Consider the following 22,899-nt stretch of genomic DNA (forward strand, 5'->3'; position numbering starts at 1 on the left):
TCTTGGGAGGGTCCGTCGTATAACTGATGGAGCAAGCGACCCATGCACTCAGAGCTCTGTGGTGGGATGAGATGGGAGAAGCCGTGCACCCAGTGCCTCCTATTTCATAAATCCATTTTTCTAATTCATGCTTCATTTTTTTGCATCGACATTTCAAGTCTTCTGATGACTAACTCATACCTCCTGTCCTCCAGTGCTGTCTGTACAGAGCTGGACCAGTGGATGCTGCAGACATAGGACACTGCTGAACAGCATGAAAGGGAGGAAAGGCTTGAGGATAAGAGAATCCTTCTCTGTGCATCTAGAAATTCCTCCTGCAGAGGAAGAAGACAAGAGCTCCAGGCCTCCAGATCAGGCTGGCCGCACTGTGGGGCTCGCTGCCTCCTTGGACTGAGGTAGGGCAGGCTGTGGTCCAGGGAGCATGCTCAGGCTGTGCAAAGGGTCAGCAGGGGTCTCTGCATTTCCTGTTGAGGCCATCGTATCCTGCTGGCTCACAGAGATCGCGTGCCTCATCTGATGACACACTCGTACAGGAGGACTCCATCACGTCGTGTCAACAAAGCTGCAGCAGTAACCCATCCACCTCCAGGAGCTCCGCCCAGCGCGTGTGTGACTCCAGGCGCTGATGGAAACCATTTGTGCTCAGCTCTGCCAGGACCGCAGCCGGGAGGGAGGGCAGCTGTTTACAGCTGGGCTACTGGGGAGGGGCAGAGACTCGGGGCCACTGTGAGGAGATTCAGTGGGGCTGCCGCGTGCTCTCCATGCAGCACTAAACAGAATTCTCTCCAGAGCTCTGGGCTCTGATACATCTGAGCAGCCCAAAAAAGATGGGGCATTGTTGCTGCTACAAGCCCAGCACTGTGAAGTGCCATGTGCGTTCTCCAACCTTCCCCACGCTATGGGGTGAGCGTGAGCATCCCAGTCTTACAGAGCAGAGTCGGAATAACAAAACACTCTCTGAGCCCCATGCGTAAGTGGCAGATCCCAGATTCACAGCTCGGGGATGGGTCGGGGGGGCGGAGGTGGGGGTGGAGGGCGGGGGGTGGGGCGGTGGTCTGGGCGCCCCTGCTGGAGGCTCCGTGTCCTTCCCACATGGGCATTCCAAGGACAACCCTCTGAATGATGGGTCACAGTCCCTACAATTGCCTACTGACAAACGGACAGCCAGGAGACAGAGGCACATCACCCTCCAAGGTGATCAAGCCGGGGGTCAGGAGGACACTTCCCTGCAGCCCGTGTGAGTCCCAAGTCACTTCACCAAAGCCTGCTCAGCTCCTTGGAGAGGAGATGGATGCCTCAGTCCTCCAGCAAGGCAGCCCCGTCACCTGCCCCAAGCCCCAAAGCAGGACTCATGGGGGCTGCCCTGGCCCTGGCTTGGGAAGGGACCACACTCTCCGGCCCCAACCTCACTGTTGAGGTAATCAGGCCCTGGCCAAGTGCCTCGAGTGAGGACATAGGCTTACCTCAACCATCACACCGCGCCGGATGTGATCTCTCCCAATGGGGACCCTCCTGTCAGCGTAATTCTCCTCCGGGGGTCTGACCGACTTCCCATCCCGGCAGCAGCTCGTTTCTCTGTAAGCCAGGGCTTTGGCTGCGGAGATTTGAGTACTCGGTGCTGGCTCTCAGAACAGGTCCCTACCCGGCGCTGTTCTGTACCCCACCCTTGTCCCAGGCTTCCCAGGTGTGCATGCACACATACGTGTGTATGTGCATATGCACGTGTGCACGGTGTAGGCTGGATGTGTGTGCACGCATATGTATGCATGTGTGCACGTGTGTGTGCATGTGTGTGCTACATCGGTTTGGCATCTTAAGAGACTGGCTTCCCCCAGATGAGGCCCCCTACCTCCTGATCATTCCCTCTGGCCTGCATCCCCAGCAGCTGTCTTGCCCCTTGATCTCATCTTCTGCCCCATGACCCTTCACCTGTGCCTGGACTCTGCACCTGAACCCCTTGGTGGCCTGGAGAGTGGAGATGCCCAAAGAAGCACATGACCCTCACCTGTGATGTTGCTGAGACCCAGGTCGCCAAAGGACAGAACCACCCAGGAGGGTTCCATCTCCCCGGGGACCACACACGTCTTCTTGGTCAGATGGCGTTTGCCAGGATGTCCGACAAATTGGATGCCCTTGGGAACTGAGATCTTCACGTAGACCTGGAGAGTGTGGCAAGAACCATGGTGCCTGGAATCTGTGTGCCCTCCCAGCACACCCCACTGCCCACTGCACTCCGTCCACCCTGGCAGCCTTTCCCCCAAAGCCACGCTGTCTTTGGGAGGCTCTCTTTCCATTTCTGATCAGAACAAACTACTTACCATTGTCCTGCTGGGAGCCCCCTCCTTCCCTCAGCCCCCTGAACCCTCACTGGTCCAGCTCTCCCTTGGGACCAAGGTCAATTCAAGGGCTGTCTCTCTAGCCAAGCATGGGATAAGAGGGGCCACTCCACATGCAGGCCCCGCAGGGAACATCATCTGACCCTCTCTCCAACCACTGATGTCCACCGAGTCATAATAGAGTTCGGTGTGCACACGTGTATGCGTCATGTGTGTGCTGTGCATGCATGCGTCTCTGTGTGCACACCTATGTGTGTAGGCGTAGCATTACATGATGTGTGAGTGCACGCGAGTGAAGGCAAGTGTCTCTGCACACATGTGCAAGCGTGGCTCTCTACACATGTGTGCTTGTGCACACCGTGTCTCCACGTGCATGTTGTGTACATGTGTGTGTTTATAACCCTCAATCTACAACAGGCTCTTTGCTCCACATGCATTTCTCCAACCAGCACATATGCAGCACCTGGTGGGTTCAGGAGCCCTAGAAACAGATCTGAACAGACAAGAGCGACCCCTGGGCCTCAGAGGCTGACGTGCCTAAGTCACACACACATGCAGGTGTGTACAAGGAAGCTTTACAGTGGCAAGTGTGACAGTGTCTGAATCCTGCCCAAGGGCAGGCCCAGTAGAACCTGAATGAGAACGGTTGGTGCAGGGGGCTTTGGGGGCTCCCCCATTCCCCTCGAGACAGCATTCTTCTAGAAAGTTCTTCCAGGGAGGAAAGAAGAAATTCAAGCATCAAGCATTGGTGAGATACATTTTCCAGGTGCTGGATGGAACCCGCTGTCCAGGCTGAGGGGTCTGCATGTGGTTGTTTTCCTGGAACCTCAGGACGAGCACATGGAGGCGGGGGGCGGGGGGGGCGGGGAGGGCGGTTCCTGAAATTGACATGTGGTGATCCCTGGACACACCTGCTGCCCAGCAGGGCTTCGTCCTCCGGCTGACAAGCCAACCACCAGTGCTTGCTAGGAGCTGAAATGGGCACCTGCGGGGCCTGCCTGCAATTCAGGAGGGAGCCGCCCTTGGGGGCCACCCTGTGATTAGGGACCACCCTACATTTATTCCGGCTTTCTGAAACTAGGGTCCTATTCCTCCTAGCCATAAGCTACATAAAAAGGATGAATGATAAAGGTTCTGGGTTTGGGGGCACCTTTATCCCGGCTGATTGCCCTGAGCCCCTCACATGTCCTCCTTGGCCCCCTCCAGGCCACCGCGTGGCCACTGCTGTGGTTCTCACTCCGTGGCTCTCACTCAGATTACTGCACAAGCGTTCCCCTTCTCTCCTGCTTTTCCAACCAGACCCTAAAGCCCAGCCAGATTGTGTCACAGGCAGTTCCTGGGACAGGCCAAGCTGCCTCCTGCCTGTCACTTGCACATACTATTCCCTCTTCCAGAAATGCCCTTCCAGGGCTGGTGACCAGCTTAGGCATCGCCCAGAGACTTCGGTGTTCAGGGAAGCCACCCCTCCTCAGGGCCTCCCTGGCTTCCTGTAGACACTTAATTCTTTTTTTTTTTTTTTTCTGGCCACACCATGTGGCACAGCTTGCGGGATCTTAGTTCCCCAACGAGGAATGGAACCTCTGCCCCCTGCAGTGGAAGCGCAGAATCCTAACCACTGGATGGCTGGGCAATTCCCGACACCTAATTCTAACACAGGTGTGCCCCTCACTCCCTGGGGGACCTTGAACATACGATGATGCTTCTCTGAGCTTCCCAAGCGGGAATGATTCCATCACAGCCCCTCCTTCCTCAGCCCACGTGGGCACTTGATAATGATCCAGTTAAAATCATCCACCCAGCACTGGGCACAGAGATGCGTGTCCAAGAACACCGATTTAGTGGCATCAGAGTTTCAGGTGAGCTCAGGCAGACCCCACGTCCTGAGCATTGGGGTCTTCAGATTCCCACACAGAGCCTGGCACGCATCAGGTATTGGGCGATTGCTTTTGAGTGAATGAATTAGAATCACTCCCATTTTACACGCAGGAATTCCTTTCTGGTGGCCTCTGGGTGTTTCATTCCTATTCCAGACCTGCACTGACCACTTTTTTTTTTCACTTGGAATTTTCTTTTCATTAAAGGCCCAAGACAGAAGTTCCTGTGTGACATTACATTACGTGTGGCTCTTCCACAGAGTCAAATAAGCATCAGGAAGTCAAATGCAAATACCAGCCTCCAACCTGGACTGTGCCAGGCAGAAGGCAATGGGAGGGGTCCTTTACTGGCCTCAGGGCCAGCATACGGCATTCTGTACAACATGTTCTTGGGTAAATGTAATCAGTCAGCAGACGTATAGAATTTGCAAAGGAAAAAAGGAGTAAATGATTTCATGGAAGCTCAAGGTCAGCCTCTGAGCTGAGACTCAGAGACTCAGAACACTGCTGTCTCCACTCTGGGCCAGGCTCAGGAATGATCACAGACACAGCCGAGGGGGCAGGGGGTGAAGGTAGATCTCTCACACCCAGATAAGGAAACTGAGACAAAGTGGGCTGGTAAATGGAAACAGCAAGCTGAAGTCCAAAGGGTCGTCTGGGGGATGCTGAGACATGTATGCGCTGGGACTACAACTGTGCCACGGGGGATCCGCCACCTCCACTCAGGACCTCCACCCCCAGCAGCCTCCGTGCCCTTCAGGTGGCAAATTCCAATCACTCCCTGGCCAGAAGGCCTTGTTTTTCAAGAAAAGCCAGGAATCTGGGCAGGGGGTGGATAAAATCTCTTGGTTTCCAGTGTCTTTGGCCTGGGGCTGCCCCTCCCATCTCTGCCCTTGGTGGGGAATGTGCCTGCGGCCTTGGTGTGAGGGGGGGGCGTGCACACACATGGGCAGGGCCAGGACAAGGTTAGCAGGCTCCCCCAGCCGGCTGGGGTGAGGCTGAGACCTGTAGCCTGACCTCCAGGCCAACCTGTGGAAAGCAGGCTTGCTCCCAGCTAGACCCCTGGCCCTGCACCCCACTCACTCCTCCATTTGCAGCCTCGGCTCCCAGCTCCCATTCCTGAGGGCTGCCCCTAACTCTGGGAGCCCACCTCCTCTCTCTTCCTGCCACCCCTCAGCTGACATCCAGGCTGAGATGGTGCAAAAGGATTACAAAGGCAGGGGAGGAGGGTGCCCCTGCCCTCCTGCAGCCACACTGATGCTCAGGCCCCCAAACACCCCTTCCCTATCCTGCCCTCACCTGACCCTGGTCCTCACGGCTCCCTCCACATTGCTGGCCAACCCTCCTCCTCATCAGGGTCTGAAATCCCCAAGCCCACCTCCTTGGGGTAGCTGTCATTGGTTGAGTTGTGCCCCCCAGGAAGATATGTTGAAATCCTAACCCCCGGTACCTATAAATGTGACCTCATTTGGAACTACGTTCTCTGCAGACGTCATCAAGTTCCAATGAGGTCATTAGGGTAGGCCCTAATCCAATAAAACAGGGACTCTTCTCAGAGGAAATTTGGACACAGAGATAACAAGAGAAGTCACCCTGGGACCCCTTGATGAGATAAGGTGACAGCTCTGTGACCCCAGCTAGGTAGGGTCTACCAGCACCTTGCCAGCCTGAAGAAGCTACAGAAGGCAGACTCTGTTGCCCTTTCTCCTCCCAATAAAGATTTCTTAGGGTTCACATCTCTCAGGGGGGATTTGAGGTAGGAGGTAGAGGGGCCCCTGGGCTGGACAGCTGGTGTTTGTCAAGTGGAGTAAAATTGGAGCTTTTTTTCCCTAGACACTCCATGGCCAAAGCTAATGGCAGGAGCTGAGCTCTGCTGGAGTAAAGAGATAAGAGGACCACTCCTGAGACCAAGGAGACCTCCCTGACTACGCATGGGCAGAAAGGCTCCTAGGGGGTCAAAAAGGAGGGGGTGCCACCCCACAATAGGTGATGCCAAAACTCCCACAGGCCTCTATGCTGGAATCCATCTTGGCAAAAAGATACGCAAGCATGTTGGAGCGGGTCCTAGGGCAGGTCAGGTGTGGGAAGAGAAGCGAGACAATGGGCCAAAGGTAAACAAAGACCGGGAAGAACTGCCCTGTATAAATGATTTACCCGCCCCTTTACCGTGCTCCGTCTCATTAGGGAGGATGCCCACACCCTTCCTCTCTGGGTGTGTATTTCTGCCTTGCTCTGTCTTAAATAAACAACTGTTTCTCTGTGTGTTCTCCCACTTGCTGTGCTGTGTCTCTCATAATAAACTTCACCTGTTTTTGCAGCATTTGCCTCTTTGAGAAATTCATTTTTCAAACAGGGCAAGAGCCAGGGAGACTTTGCTTCTAGCCTCTAGCCCCTGGTGTTCTAGTGGCCAGGATTCCTGGTTTTCATCCAGGCTACCCAGGTCCAATTCCTGGGCAGAGAACTAAGACCCTGCTTCAAGACTGCCTGCTGCTCTCTCTCGGAGATCACCTGACTCCACGCCGTTACATATGATACTCACCCTCCCACACCCCTGCAGGCTCAGGAGTCAACGACAGTGGCTCCGTCACATCTGTCACCCTCTGACCCCGCCATGCACACACTCCCACCCCCAACCTGCCCAGGTGTAGACAGCTGGTGAAGCAGAAGCTGACTCAGCCAGCCTCTGCCTCACTAATATCACAGACGCTGACCCCCACGGCCCTCCAGGATGACCCCATTCCGCCCTGCCTGCCCCACATCCCAGGTGCTGTGCCCCTCCAACCCCTCCCCCCACGATGACCCCACCTCCCTCTGCCTGCAGCCATTAAGGATGCCACCCCTCTCCCCCATAATGGGAAAGGCTGTGTATGGAGGGCGGGTTCGGTACCTCGACACAGGTGTCCATGTAGTTGTAGATGCTGAGCGGGATCTTGGCCTGCTCCCCGCGGACCACGTTGGGGGGCAGGGTGAAGTCGACGAAGAAGGACTTGAAGGTCTTCAGCAGAGTGGGCTCGGCAATGCCCAGGCCCCTCTCGGCAGACAGACCCACTGCCTCACCCACCCAGCTGGTGATGGAGTCGGGGACCTGCACGCTGAGCGTGTCCTCGCCTGACGGGTCACTGCGGAAAGATGGACAACCGTGTGCTCTCCACGGCCGTGCCACAGCGGCCAGGTGGGAACAGAGGAATCCAGCCATATGGCCTTGGGCCCCACGGTGGTGCCGCCCCCCCCCCACTGCCCCGACAGCTTGTAAATAAGCATTAAAGGCACCCCACAGTGCGAGACAGGAGAAAGTCATCCCTCAGCCCTGACTCGCCATAATCGGAAACATGAATGTCTCTCGGGACAGCTGTGATCACGGGGCCATCCAAAACATGGGTTCAGAGAGGCAAACTCTGGCAGTGTGTGCTCTGCCCAGGTTAGGGGAGAAAGACATTGAATCAAGGAGACTGGTCACTTACAGCATGCTTGTGTGTCTCCCGGAAAGACATGTTCAAGCCCTAACCGCTGGTAACCTGTGAATGGGACATGACTTGGAAATAGGGTCTTTGCAGACACCACTAGTTAAGATGAAGTCATACTGGTGTAGAGTGGGCCCTAATCCAATGACAGGTGTCATTATAAGAGGAGGGAAATTCAGACACAGAGGGAAGAAGGCCAGGCGAAGATGGAGGCAGAGACTGGAGTGATGCAGCCACAAGCCAAGGAATGCCTGCCTGTGGGGGACACCCACACTTCCTGGCCTGGCATCCTTGTCCCATACACTCCTGCGGAGCCCAGCTCCCCGTTAAGGATGTATGTGTGATTTTTCAGGCCTGCCCACAGGCCTGCAGGTCTCACGGGGTGGGGGTAGGGTAGGGAGGTGAGGGGTGGGTGTGCACTGGGGTCTCTGAGGGGAGCTGCAGCCAAGGACTCAGGGCCCCTGGCTGGCCATGCTCTTTGCATGTTTGCATTCCCAGCCCAGAATTTCCTCTCCCAGGTCTCTTTAGCATAAGGGACCGTGGGCAGAGGTTTTCTTCAGACACCTCTGCCAAGGCCTCTCTATGGTCAGAAGGAAACACTGAAGACATCCCTCCCCAGTTGGAGTACTTTCCCACTCCTAACTCTCTCCCCTGTCCACCCCCAACCCCACCCCATGGTCCATAAAGCTGCTGGAGCCTTTTGTTCAGGGCTCCCTCCAAGTGAGGTGACCCCTACGTCTTGGCCAATCCACCTGACAGTGGGCCATTCTGTGGGGAACAGAACAGGGAGAGACATATACAGAACACTCTACCCAACAACAACAATGGAACACACATTCTTCTGAAGTGCACTTGGGGTATTTTCCAGGACAGACCCATAGGTTAAGCTACAAACTAAGCCTCAGTGGACTTAAAAAGAGAGATAGCATACAAAGTACCTTCTCTGACCACAATAAGATAAATGAAGTTAGAAATCAACAAGAGAAGGAAAGCTGGAAATTTTACAAATTTGTGGAAATTAACACATTCTTAAACACCAAAGGATCAAAGAAGAGATCACAAAGGAAATTAAAAAGTACTTAGAACTCCCTCTTGCTAGAGCACTGGAATCACAGCTAACTGCTGAACAATCATTGACAGGAAGACACTGGAACTCACTAAAAAGATACCCCACATCCAAAGACAAAGGAGAGGCTGCAATGAGATGGTAGGAGGGGTGCAATCACAATGAAATCAAATCCCATAACCGCTGGGTGGTTGACTCACAAACTGGAGAACAATTATACCACAGAAGACCACCCACTGGAGTGAAGATCCTGAGCACCACATCAGGCTTCCCAACCTGGGGTCCAGCAACAGGAATTCCCAGAGAATCAGAGTTTGAAGGCTAGCAGGATTTGACTGCAGGACTTCAACAGGACTGGGCAAAACAGCGACTCCACTCTTGAAGGGCACACACAAAGTGTGTGCATCAGGACCCAGGGGGAAGGAGCAGTGACCCCACAGGAGACTGAACCAGACCTACCTGCTAGTGTTGATGGGTCTTCTACAGAGGTGGGGGTGGGCGGCTGTGGCTCACCACTGGGACAAGGACACTGGCAGCAGAAATTATGGGAAGTACTCACTGGTGTAAACCCTCCCGGAGTCCTCCATTAGCCCCACCAAAGAGCCTGTAGGCTCCAGTGCTGGGTCACCTCAGGCCAAACAACCAACATCGAGGGAACACAGCCCCACCCATCAGCAGACATGTGGATTAAAGTTTTACTGAGCTCTGCCCACCAGAGCAACACCTAGCTCTACCCATCACCAGTCTCTCCCATCAGGAGGCTTGCATGAGCCTCTTAGATAGCCTCAACCACTAGAGGGCAGACAGCAGATGCAAGAAGGACTACAATCATGCAGCCTGCAGAACGAAAACCACAATCACAGAAAGATAGACAAAATGAAAAGGCAGAGGATTATGTCCCAGATGAAGGAACAAGATAAAACCCCAGAAAAACAACTAAAAGAGGTGGAGATAGGAAACCTTCCAGAAAAAGAATGCAGAACAATGATAGTGCAGATGATCCAGGACCTCGGAAAAAGAATGGAGGCAAAGATCGAGAAGACGCAAGAAATGTTTAACAAAGACCTAGAAAAATTAAAGAACAAACAAACAGAGATGAACAATACAATAACTGAAATGAAAAATACACTACAAGGAATCAATAGCAGAATAACTGAGGCAGAAGAACAGATAAGTAACCTGGAGGACAGAATGGTGGAATTCACTGCTGAAGAACAAAATAAAGAAAAAAGAATGAAAAGAAATGAGGACAGCCTAAGAGACCTCTGGGACAACATTCACATTGTAGGGGTCCCAGAAGGAGAAGAGACGGAGAAAGGACCCGAGAAAATATTTGAAGAGATTATAGTCAAAAACTTCCCTAACATGGGAAAGGAAATAGCCACCCAGGTCCAGGAAGTACAGAGAGTCCCAGGCAGGATAAACCCAAGGAGAAACATGCCAAGACACATAGTAATCAAACTGAGAAAAATTAAGTGTAAGGCCAACTGGCCCGAGGCAGGGGAACGCAATCAGATTCACAGGTTGCATCAGACCAAAACTCTCTGGACCACCCAGTTCCAGAAACTGACCTGGAGACTTTCTGGACCACCCAGTTCCAGGAACTGACCTGGGGACCTTCCACCCTGCCCAGTCTTCCCGCCTTTCGAGGGGTGGGACTAGCGGTCCCAAGACTGATGTAACCGGCACCAGATATTGCCACGATACCCGAAGAGACCACCAAATAAGGAATACCCTGTGCCCTCCCAGATTCACCACACCCCTTTCCCTTCTTCCCCTATAAAATCTTGCCCAACCCTCGCCCAGGTGTGACTTCTCTGGCCCCTTTCTCTCGGACCAGTGAACCTCGCCCGGGAGCGCCCCTAATAAAGCTCACTTGAAGCTTTCCTCTATTCCGCGACGCCATTTGTTAAGATCTGACCTTACATTAAGGACAAAGGAAAATTATTAAAAGCAACAAGGGAAAAATGACAAATAACATACAAGGGAACTCCATAAGGTTAACAGCTGATTTCTCAGCAGAAACTCTACAAGCCAGAAGGGAGTGGCCCAATATATTTAAAGTGATGAAAGGGAAGAAACTACAACCAAGGCTACTCTACCCAGCAAAGATCTCATTCAGACTTGACAGAGAAATCAAAAGCTTTACAGACAAACAAAATCTAAGAGAATTCAGCACCACCAAACCAGCTCTACAACAAATGCTAAAGGAACTCCTCTAAGTGGGAAACACAAGAGAAGAAAAGGACCTAGAAAAACAAACCCATAACAATTAAGAAAATGGTAATAGGAACATACATGTCGATAATTACCTTAAATGTGAATGGATTAAATGCTCCAACCAAAAGACACAGGTTCACTGAATGAATAAAAAACAAGACCCATACACATGCTGTCTACAAGATACCCACTTCAGACCTAGGGACACAAACAGACTGAAAGTGACATGATGGAAAAAGATATTCTACACAAGTGGAAATCAAAAGAAAGCTGGAGGGGGCTTCCCTGGTGGCGCAGTGGTTGAGAGTCCACCTGCCGATGAAGGGGACACGGGTTCGTGCCCCGGTCCAGGAGGATCCCACATGCTGCGGAGAGGCTGGGCCTGTGAGCCGCGGCCGCTGGGCCTGCACGTCCAGAGTCTGTGCTCCGCAATGGGAGAGGCCACAACGGTGAGAGGCCCGCGTACCGCAAAAAAAAAAAGAAAGAAAGAAAGCTGGAGTAGCAATACTCATATCAGATAAAACAGACTTTAAAATAAAGAATGTTACAAGAGGGCTTCCCTGGTGGCGCAGTGGTTGCGAGTCTGCCTGCCGATGCAGGGGACACGGGTTCGTGCCCCGGTCCGGGAAGATACCACATGCCGTGGAGTGGCTAGGCCCGTGAGCCATGGCCGCTGAGCCTGTGCGTCCAGAGCCTGTGCTCCGCAATGGGAGAGGCCACAACAGTGAGAGGCCCGCGTACCGCAAAAAAAAAATAGAATGTTACAAGAGACGAGGAAGGGCACTACATAATGATCAAGGGCTCAATCCAAGAAGAAGATATAACAATTATAAATATATATGCACCCAACATAGGAGCACCTCAATACATAAGGCAAATGCTAAGAGCTATAAAAGAGGAAATCGACAGTAACCCAATAATAGTGGGGGACTTTAACACCTCACTTACACCAATAGACAGATCATCCAGACAGAAAATTAATAAGGAAACACAAGCTTTAAATGACACAGTAGACCAGATAGATTTAATTGATATTTATAGGACATTCCATCCAAAAACAGAAGATTACATTTTCTTCTCAAGTGCACATGGAACATTCTCCAGGACAGATCACATCTTGGGTCACAAATCAAGCCTCAGTAAATTTAAGAAAATTGAAATCATATCAAGCATCATTTCTGACCACAACACTATGAGATTAGAAATAAATTACAGGGAAAAAATGTAAAAAAACACAAACACAAGGAGGCTAAACAATACGTTACTAAATAACCAAGAGATCACTGAAGAAATCAAAGAGGAAATCAAAAAATACCTAGAGACAAATGACAATGAAAACACGATGATCCAAAACCTATGGGATGCAGCAAAAGCAGTTCTAAGTGGGACGTTTATAGCAATACAATCTTACCTCAAGAAAAAAGAAAAATCTCAAATAAACAATCTAACCTTACACCTAAAGGAACTAGAGGAAGAAGAACAAAGTCAGTAGAAGGAAAGAAATCATAAAGATCAGAGCAGAAATAAATGAAATAGAAACAAAGAAAACAATAGCTAAGATCAATAAAACTAAAAGCTGGTTCTCTGAGAAGATAAACAAAATTGATAAACCTTTAGCCAGACTCGTCAAGAAAAAGAGGGAGAGGACTCAAATCAATAATATTAGAAATGAAAAAGGAGAAGTTACAATGGACACCACAGAAATACAAAGCATCCTAAGAGACTACTATAAGCAACTCTATGCCAATAAAATGGACAACCTGGAAGAAATGGACAAATTCTTAGAAAGGTATAACCTTCCAAGATTGAACCAGGAAGAAATAGAAAATATGACCAGACCAATCACACATAATGAAAATGAAACTGTGATTAAAAATCTGCCAACAAACAAAAGTCCAGGACCAGATGGCTTCACAGGTGAATTCTATCAAACGTTTAGAGAAGAGCTAACGCCCATCCTTCTGAAACTGTTCCCAAAAACTGTAGAGGAAGGAACACTCCCAAACTCATTCTACAAGGCCACCATCACCCTGATACCAAAACCAGACAAAGATGTCACAAAAAAAAGAAAATTACAGACCAATATCACTGATGAATATAGATGTAAAAATCCTCAACAAAATACCAGCAAACAGAATCCAACAACACATTAAAAGGATCATACACCATGACCAAGTGGGATTTATCCCAGGGGTGCAAGGATTCCTCAGTATACACAAATCAATCAATGTGATACACCATATTAACAGACTGAAGAATAAAAACCATATGATCATCTCAATAGATGCAGAAAAAGCTTTTGACAAAATTCAACACCCATTTCTGATAAAAACTCTCCAGAAAGTGGGCATAGAGGGAACTTACCTCAACATAATAAAGGCCATATATGACAAACCCACAACAAACATCATTCTCAATAGTGAAAAACTGAAAGCATTTCCTGTAAGATCAGGAACAAGAAAAGGATGTCCACTCTCGCCAGTATTATTCAACATAGTTTTGGAAGTCCTAGCCATGGCCATCAGAGAAGAAAAAGAAATAAAAGGAATCCAAATTGGAAAAGAAGAAGTAAAATTGTCACTGCAGATGACATGATACTATACATAGAGAATCCTAAAGATGCCACCAGAAAACTACTAGAGCTAATCAATGAATTTGGTAAAGTTGCAGGATACAAAACTAATGCACAGAAATCTCTTTAATTCCTATACACTAACAATGAAAGATCAGAAAGAGAAATTAAGGAAACAATCTCATTCACCACTGCAACAAAAAGAATAAAATATGTAGGAATAAACCTACGTAAGGAGGTAAAAGACCTGTACTCAGAAAACTATCAGACACTGATGAAAGAAATCAAAGATGACACAAACAGATGGGAGAGATAGAACATGTTCTTGGATTGGAGGAATCAATATTGTGAAAATGACTATACTACCCAAAGCAATCTACAGATTCAATGCAATTCCTATCAAATTACCAATGGCATTTTTTACAGAACTAGAACAAAAAATCTTAAAATTTGTATGGAGAAACAAAAGACTCCGAAGAGCCAAAGCAATCTTGAGGGAAAAAAACTGAGCTGGAGGAATCAGACTCCCTGACTTCAGACTATACTACAAAGCTACAGTCATCAAGACAATATGGTACTAGCACAAAAACAGAAATATAGATCAATGGAACAGGATAGAAAGCCCAGAGATAAACCCATGCACCTATGGTGAACTAATGTATGACAAAGGAGGCAAGGATATACAATGGAGAAAAGACAGTCTCTTCAATAAGTGGTGCTGGGAAAACTGGATAGCTACATGTAAAACAATGAAATTAGAACACTCCCTAACACCATATACAAAAATAAACTCAAAATGGATTAGAGACCTAAATGTAAGACCGGACACTATAAAACTCTTAGAGGAAAACATAGGAAGAACACTCTTTGACATAAATCATAGCAAGATCCTTTTTGACCCACCTCCTAGAGTAATGGAAATAAAAACAAAAATAAACAAACAGGACCTAATGAAACTTAAAAGCTTTTGCACAGTGAAGGAAACTATAAACAAGACAAAAAGACAACCCTCAGAATGGGAGAAAATATTTGCAAACGAATCAACTGACAAAGGATTAATCTCCAAAATATATAAACAGCTCATGCAGCTCAATATTAAAAAAACAAACAACCCAATCAGAAAAGGGGAGAAGACCTAAATAGACATTTCTCCAAAGAAGACATACAGATGGCCAAGAGGCACATGAAAAGCTGCTCAACATCATTAATTATTAGAGAAATGCAAATCAAAACTACAATGAGTTATTACCTCACACCAGTCAGAATGGCCATCATCAGAAAACCTACAAACAACAAATGCTGGAGATGGTGTGGAGAAAAGGGAACCCTCTTGCACTGCTGGTGGGAATGTAAATTGATACAGCCACTATGGAGAACAGTATGGAGGTTCCTTAAAAAAACTAAACCTAGAATTACCATATGACCCAGCAATCCCACTACTGGGCATATACCCAGAGAAAATCATTATTCAAAAAGACATATGCACTCCATTGTTCACTGCAGCACTATTTACAATAGCCAGGTCATGGAAGTAACCTAAATGCCCATCGACAGACAAATGGATAAAGAAGATGTGGCACATATATACAATGGAATATTACTCAGCCGTAAAAAGGAACGAAATTGGGTCATTTGCAGAGACGTGGATGGACCTAGAGACTGTCATACAGAGTGAAGTAAGTCAGAGAGAGAAAAACAAATACTGCATATTAATGCATATATGTGGAATCTAGAAAAATGGCACAGATGAACAGGTTTGCAAGGCAGAAACTGAGACACAGATGTAGAGAACAAACGTATGGACACCAAGTGGGGAAAACGGGGTGGGTGGTGGTGGTGGTGGGATGAATTGGGATATTGGGATTGACATATATACACTAATATATATAAAATAGATAACTAGTAAGAACCTGCTGTATAAAATAAATAAATAAAATAAAATTCAAAAAGAAAAAGAAATGTTTTTGTAAAGATAAATGATATGTCAAAAATTAACTGTTATACTTTGCTACTCAAATTATCTCTGGATTTGAAAGAAATTTTTAAAAATCTCTGCAAAAAAAAAAAAAAAAGGAAAAAAGGACTTAGAGATGAATGAAAACAAAAGCACAACACACCAAAACTCACAGGATGCATCAAAAGCAGTGTTAAGGGGGAAATTCATAGCTGTAAATGCTTACATTAAAAATTAAGATCTCAAATAAACAGCCTAACTTTGTAACTTAAAGAACTTGAAAAAGAAAAACAGAAGAGATCAAATAATAAAGAAGCAGAAATAATAAAGATTATAGCAGAAATAAACGAAATAAAGAATACAAAAATAATAGAGAGGGACTTCCCTCGTGGTCCAGTGGTTAGGACTCTGTGCTCCCAATGCAGCGGGCCCAGGTTCGATCCCTTGTCAGGGAACTAGATCCCACATGCTGCAACTAAAAGGATCCCACATGCTGCAATGCAGATCTCGCATAACACAACTAAGACACAGCACAGCCAAATAAATAAATATTTTTTTAAAAAAGAAAAATAATAGAGAAAATCAATGAAACCAAAAGTTGGTTCTTTGAAAAGATTAATAAAATTAACAAACCTTTTAGCTAGATGATCGAAGAAAAAAGAGAAAAGACTTAAATTACTAAGATCCAAAATGAAAGTGGGGACATTACTACCGATTCCACAGAAATAAAGAAAGATTTTAAGAGACTACTATGAACTACTGTACACCAACAACTTGGATAATCTAGATGAATGGACAAATTCTTAGAAACACAAAACCTACCAAGACTGAATCACAAGGAAATAACAAATCTGAATAGATCTCTAACAAGTATGGAGATTGAATCAGCAATCAACATCTTCCCAAAAAGGGAAGCTCTGGATGTGATGGCTTCGCTGGTAAATTCTATCCAACATTTAAAGAAGAACCCTTGTGCACTGTTGGTGGGAATGTAAAATGGTACAACCACTGTGGAAAACAATATGGTGAACTCTCAAAAAATTAAACACAGAGTTACCATATGATCCAGCAACTCCACTTCTGGGTATATACCCAAAAGAATTGAAAGCAGGGTCTCGAAATGATATTTGCACATCCATATTCATAGAAGGATTATTCATAATAACCAAAATGTGGAAGCAACCTAAGTGTCCACCAAAGGATGAATGCATACACGAAATGTGGTCCACCCATACAACGGAATGCTATTCAGGCTTAAAAAGAAAGCAAATTTTGATACATGCCACAACAAGGATGAACCATGAGGACACCATGCTAAGTGAAATGAGTCAGTCACAAAAGGACAAATACTACATGATTCCACTTACATGAGGTCCTTAGAGCAGTAAGATTCATGGAGACAAAAAGTAGAAGAGTGGACGCTAGGGGGCTGAGGGGAGGGAGGATTGAGGAGTTAGTATTTAATGGGGACATAGTATCAGTTTTGCAAGATGAAAAGAGTTTTGGAGACGGAGTGTGGTGATGGCAGCACAACAATACGAACGCACTTATTACCACTGAACCGTACACCTAAAAATGGTTAAGGTGGTAAATTTTATGTTACGTGTATTTTACCAATTTTAAAAATTAGAAAAGAAAAAACAAAAAGAGCTGACGGGTCCTTGCCTGGGCCCAGCAAGAACCTCCTCCTTGGTCTCAGATCTGTACTCTCTGACTCATCCTTGCTCCAGCCAACAGAGGGAGAGAGACCGTCTCAAATCCCAAATGCCTCCCAGCAACCCTCTGTGGCTCTCCACACCCCCACCACAGACCACACGGCCGTCACACTCCCTGCCTCGTCCTCTTGGCCCCACCTGCCTCATCCCAACCATGTGAAAATCACCAGCCTCTCCCATGCCCCAACTCTTGCCCATGCTGGTCCCGCCTCCTGGATATCCTTCCCCCCTTCTTGTTTATCTATCCTGTGGGACCCAGCTTGGGCTCCACCTGCCCCGGGAGTCTTTCTACCTTCCCCAAAGGGTCCCTCTACTTCCTCCAAAGCCCTGGGCCAAGCCCTCCATGAGAACACTGGCCCTACTGAAGCATGAAGCCTTTGGGGGCATAAAACATAAATTCTACACGTGAGGGGACCCTATCTGCCTTGTTCAAGGTGCCATCCCTGGCACCAAAAACACTACCCAGCACCCAAAACATCACCCAGCACACAGAAAATAGATACATTTTTACTTTCTGTACATCTTTGATGATGGACCGACAGCCCATCTTAAATCTGGACTCCCAGAACAAAACGCAGTAATCAGCTTCTGTTCTGACCAGCGGGGAAGACTGCCCATAATGCGGACAGGCACATCCATGAAAGCAGCCTGAGAAACCCCCAGCTGAGTGCTTGGTTCTGTGCTGAGCGTGTACCATGGCATCTCATGCCAAGAAGGGGACCCCAGCTCAGCAGTAGGTCCACCCGCTGGCCAACCCACTAGCCCCAGGGTCTGAACTTTCATGCCTAACTGGTTTCCCAGGGCAAGTCACCACTACCTTCTGACACTAAGCATTGAAAGAAAAAAGCCAACTGCATCTGGCAAGAATTTAGCACAGCACTGCTGCTTCAAGGCGAACTAAAAGAGAAAACAATGTAGAAAGGAAATGTGCTGAGAGAAGCAGCCTGTTTTGCGGGCAGGAGCCTGAGTCCCCTGAGGAGCGAGGAGGGGTTGGGTGGGTGGAATTGAGTTCATGTTCCAGGGAACTGTAATCATTTTAATGAGCTCGTTATATAAACAGAGCGGATAGAGTTACCCCAAGAGGGAGTTGTTAAGAGGCATGAAGCCCTCAAATTTCATATTTCATGGGCAGATGTTTGAGGCTGCAGAGGGATTTGGGGCTGACTTCATAGCTTTGAGTTTTATGTGTTAGAAAAGGATGCCCAATGTCTTACTCAGATGTTGGTGTCAGATCTCCAGGCAAACCGACTGGGAACCATCTTTCATGAGTGCCTCTGAGTCAGCCCACAAAGGCAGCAAAGGAAAGAAATCATACTGTACCTGATGTTGATACAGTGCCAAATCCATGTTTCAGGGAAGTAGGTCCTTTTCCTCTTCTCTGCTCTATGAAAATTTTTTTAAAAAAAGAAAGAAATGATGAAAGTTTCACAGACATAACTTAATTCTGTTACCTGGCAGGTTAACATTCTACTTGATTAGCCTATAACATGTTAGTTCTCTTACCCAGCAGCTTAATATTCTACACGTTTTAATTCTCTGACCTGGAAAGGTTAGTATTCTACTCTAATAGGACATAATGTGTTAATTCTTTCAACTGGCAGGGTTAACATTCTACTTGATTAGGACTAGTAAAAGCGAGGCATCAAAGGCTTGACAGAGGCTTCTTAAAATGACAGTGGTGCCTCGCATCCTGAATTCAGAAGGTAAGAAGGGCCACAGGGACCACCCCATGTCCTCTCCTTTGTTAATTTCCCTCCCTGGGTTTGCCATGTTTTTCTGCATCATTACGTAGAGCTCTCCTATCCCCTTTCCCCTTTCCTCTGTGCTTTCACTTTTTTTTTTTTAGTTTTTTTTAATTGAAGTATAGTTGACTTACGATGTTGTTAGTTTAGTTTCTGAAGTACAGCAAAGTGATTCAGTTATACATATATACATTCTTTCATGTGCTTTCATTCTTGGTTTATCCTCAGAAGCCTCATAGCCCACCTTCCTCAGGGGCTGTCCTATTCTCTTTTTTACAGTCTTTATTGAATGTGTTACAATATTGCTTCTGTTTTATGTTTTGGTTTTTGGGCCCCGAGGCAGGTAGGATCTTAGCTCCCCAACCAGGGACCGAACCTGCACCCTCTGCACTGCAAGGCGAAGTCTTAACCACTGGACTGCCAAGGAAGTCCAGGGACTGTCCTATTCTTAAAAAAATAATATTAATAAGCCCTACTTGACATCTGGCAAAACTTTTCAAGATTAAAAATGCTCATATCTCTTTCAACCTGAGGTTACCTCTCCCAGGGATGAACCCTGAAATTAACCACAGACACATGTGCGAAGACAGACTATGGTGTGGTTCACTGCAGCACTGTGAGAAATAACAAACAGCCAAAATCTCCATCAATAGGGCGTTTGGTTAATCAAATGATAGTACATTCACAGTGGAATATTACATGTCAGTGAAAAAGGGTGAGGTAAGTATATATGTACTGGTATGAAATGGACTCTAAGGTTTATCGCTGACTTTAAAAAGGAAGGCACAGAACAGTATTATAGTATTCTCCCATTGCGTTTTTTTAAAAAAATCCTTGTGTATACACAGAAAATTTCAAGAAGGATATCTAAGGAATTATTGACCATTATTGCCTCTTAGAAGGGAACGGAGGATCTGGAGGTGGGAGGGAGACTTCCATTTCATTATATACCCTTTCATACTCTTTGAAAAATAATTGAACCACATGCATATGGTTAATAAAAATATCCTTCAGAATAAGGATGCATTATCCAATTACAAAAAGGCACAAACACTTGCTTTTTAAGGCATTTCTTACGCCTTTCTGCATTGGGATTTACAATTCCCTTTGAGGTTTTGGGTTTCGAGGCTGCTTGCATATCCACTTCAGGCCAAGCTCTCAGGAGGCATGCACATGGGAGGCTCCAGGCTTCCAGAGTAGTGTCTGGCTGAAGGATGTTCAGGGGCCAATATTCCACCTCCTCACTCAACCACATCTCAGAAATGCCTTCGTGTGTGTCCAAAGTACCATAGGGGGAGCGTGGTCTGCCTATGCCCTGATGTGGAGTTTGGAAACGAGGACCCCTGTGGGCCTGTTAAATGTGTGACTTGGGCAGGAAGAACCTAGGGGATTCAGGTATCCAGAAACCACTGCAGAGGAGACTGAGGGGACTGGGAAGGTTCCCAATCTGGGCAGAGAGGGCTTGAAATAAGAAGAGGGCTTTCATAGACAGGACTGCCAGGATGGGAGATCCTCTGGGCCACATCTGGCTCAGAACAAGGGCTAAGGAGTCTGGGTGCCACCCTCAAGGTCTCCAAAGAGACCCAGATGCTGGGGCACTGCTAACCACACTGACCCCATCCCTGGCCCACTTGGTTCTGTGCTTCTCACTGAATGAGTTGGCAGGAAAGGGTACATCCAAGGCCTGCCTCCCCTTTCCCAGCCTACACACCCCTAAATTCAGAGAGAGTGAAAAGGCAAGGTCTTCAAAACACCCTACCCCTCCCCAAGCTGGCTGGAGTTGAGGAGCTAGTGGGAGAGGCAGAGAATGAAGAAGGTGGGAAAGAAGACAGGTGGGTGATGGGGGAGCAGAAGGGAGGGGACAAAGGGAAAGACAGGAGAGAATAAGAAACACTATCTCCTGTGAAACAAAGGTTTCCATTGGGACCAGGGACAAAGCGGGAGATGTGAACTCCTCTCTCTCAGTAATTGGTAAGTTAGCAAAGAAACAAAATGAGCAAGGATATGGAGGGTTTGGGCACCATCTACCATAGACTTGACCAAAAGTACTCATAGAGAATCCTATACCCAATGACAGGAGCTTGGACATTCTTTTCAACTAGATATGAGCATTTACAAAAACAGACCATATACCACATAGCCAGTCCCCAAAATAAAAACCAGATGATGGGTATCATACAGACTGTGTTTGTTGACCATAGTGGATATCATACAGACCATGTTCGCTGGCCATGATGCACATCTGGCACAAATTTATAAAACACATAAAATAATAATAATTTTAAAAATCACTTGAAAATTGAAAACACATCTGGGTAAGTCATTTGCCACATCTGGGCAAATCAATTTTTCTGCTATAGTAAGAATCTACTTGGAAGCCAGCAATAATGGAAACACTTCATAGCACAACTTGGGTGCAGCCAAAGCAACACTCTGAGGCTTAAACATTTGATTTAAAATAAGAAAGACTGAGGGCTTCCCTGGTGGCGCAGTGGTTGAGAGTCCGCCTGCTGATGCAGGGGACATGGTTCGTGCCCTGGTCCGGGAAGATCCCACAAGCCACAGAGTGGCTGGGCCCGTGAGCCATGGTTGCTGAGTCTGCACGTCCGGAGCCTGTGCTCCGCAACGGGAGAGGCCACAACAGTGAGAGGCCTGCGTACCGCAAAAAAAAATAAATAAATAAAAATAAAATAATAAAATAAAATAAAATAAGAAAGACTGAAAAGTAATTACTTGGTGTCTAACTCCAAAAGGTAAAGAATTGGAGGGGAAGGGGGAAGAGAGAGGAAGAGAAGGAAGGAGGAAATGGTGGGAGGAAGGAGAAAGGGTAATAGAAAGAATTTTCTAAGCAGAGTCTCTGGGAGTGGGAGGATCAAGCCACAGTTTCCCACCCTGCCCCAATTTGTCTGTCCCTAGGCAGATCTGCTCCCCTGTTACACCTTCCTTCTCTTCTGTACCCCCAACCCCCAATTCCATGCACTTGGATGGGTCCAAGGACCAGGGGAAGCAGGGCCAAAGTGCTCAGTGCCCCAGCCCACTAGGCCATTGGTGAGTCTGGCCCTAAGGAGACATTGGGCAATGTCTGAAGACATTTTTGGTTGTCACAACTGGGGGTAGGGGCGGGGGGTTACTGGCATCTGGTTGGTGGAGACCAGGGATGCCACTCAACACCCTACAGTGCGTGGGACAGCCTCACTGCAGAAAATGATCCAGCCCCAAATGTCAACAGTATGAGTTTAGACAACCCTGCTCGAGGCAGTGGCAATTACCTGGGGGGTTGTCTGGAGGACACTGCTGCCATCAGGCTCCCTGTGTGGGGCTGGAAGGCAGGGACAGCCTCATCAGTGTACAGACCGCCATCTTGCCGGTGGTTCAGGCTCACCAGGTCTGTCATCACCACCAGTCCTGTTTCCTAGGCAACAGACAATGCCCAGACCCACAGTGGGGAAGTGGACAGTGTAGTCCCAGAGGTCACTGCCCCAACATCACTGCTGCGTAGCCCTGAGGGAGTCAGTTCTCTCTCCAGGCTTGGTGACACGGACTAAGGGGGTCATGGGACCCAGTAACCATCCAGGGCAGAGCAGAGGGGAGGCCAGTGCGTTTGTGGTCTAGGCACAAAAGGCCACATCTTGTATGATTCCATTTATATGAGATGTCCAAAGCCACAGGCAGATCAGTGGTTGCCAGGTGCCGGGGGAGGGTGGGTGTGGAGTGACTGCTAATGGTGACAGGTCTCCTTTTGGGGTGATGGAAATGTTCTGGAACTAGACAGAGGTGCTGGTTTGCACAGCACTGTGAATGTACTAAATGCCACTGAATTGTTCACTTTAAAATGGGTTAATTTTCTGCTATGTGAATTTCACCTCTATTTAAAACAAATCAATTGGTGCAGTGCCTAATCCGGACCAAGAGCCAATGACTGTGGGCTGTAGTTATTACTGTTATAATATAGGGACTTC

The 22,899-nt window shown here is 47.6% G+C and overlaps 1 protein-coding gene across 1 annotated transcript in view; it reads right to left on the reverse strand.

The window, feature by feature from the left end:
* Positions 1–22,899, reverse strand: part of CPAMD8 (C3 and PZP like alpha-2-macroglobulin domain containing 8) — a 98,547-nt gene that overhangs the window by 39,415 nt on the left and 36,233 nt on the right. Inside the window, exons 18-22 of the mRNA XM_060094453.1 lie at positions 22,210–22,352; positions 18,519–18,581; positions 7,098–7,329; positions 2,006–2,159; positions 1,464–1,594 (exon numbers count right to left, since the gene is read on the reverse strand). Of these exons, the coding sequence (XP_059950436.1) occupies positions 1,464–1,594; positions 2,006–2,159; positions 7,098–7,329; positions 18,519–18,581; positions 22,210–22,352 (723 nt within the window). The remainder of the gene's footprint in view (positions 1–1,463; positions 1,595–2,005; positions 2,160–7,097; positions 7,330–18,518; positions 18,582–22,209; positions 22,353–22,899) is intronic.

Source organism: Mesoplodon densirostris, chromosome 3 (genome assembly GCF_025265405.1).
Source record: "Mesoplodon densirostris isolate mMesDen1 chromosome 3, mMesDen1 primary haplotype, whole genome shotgun sequence".
Lineage (NCBI taxonomy): Eukaryota > Metazoa > Chordata > Mammalia > Artiodactyla > Ziphiidae > Mesoplodon > Mesoplodon densirostris.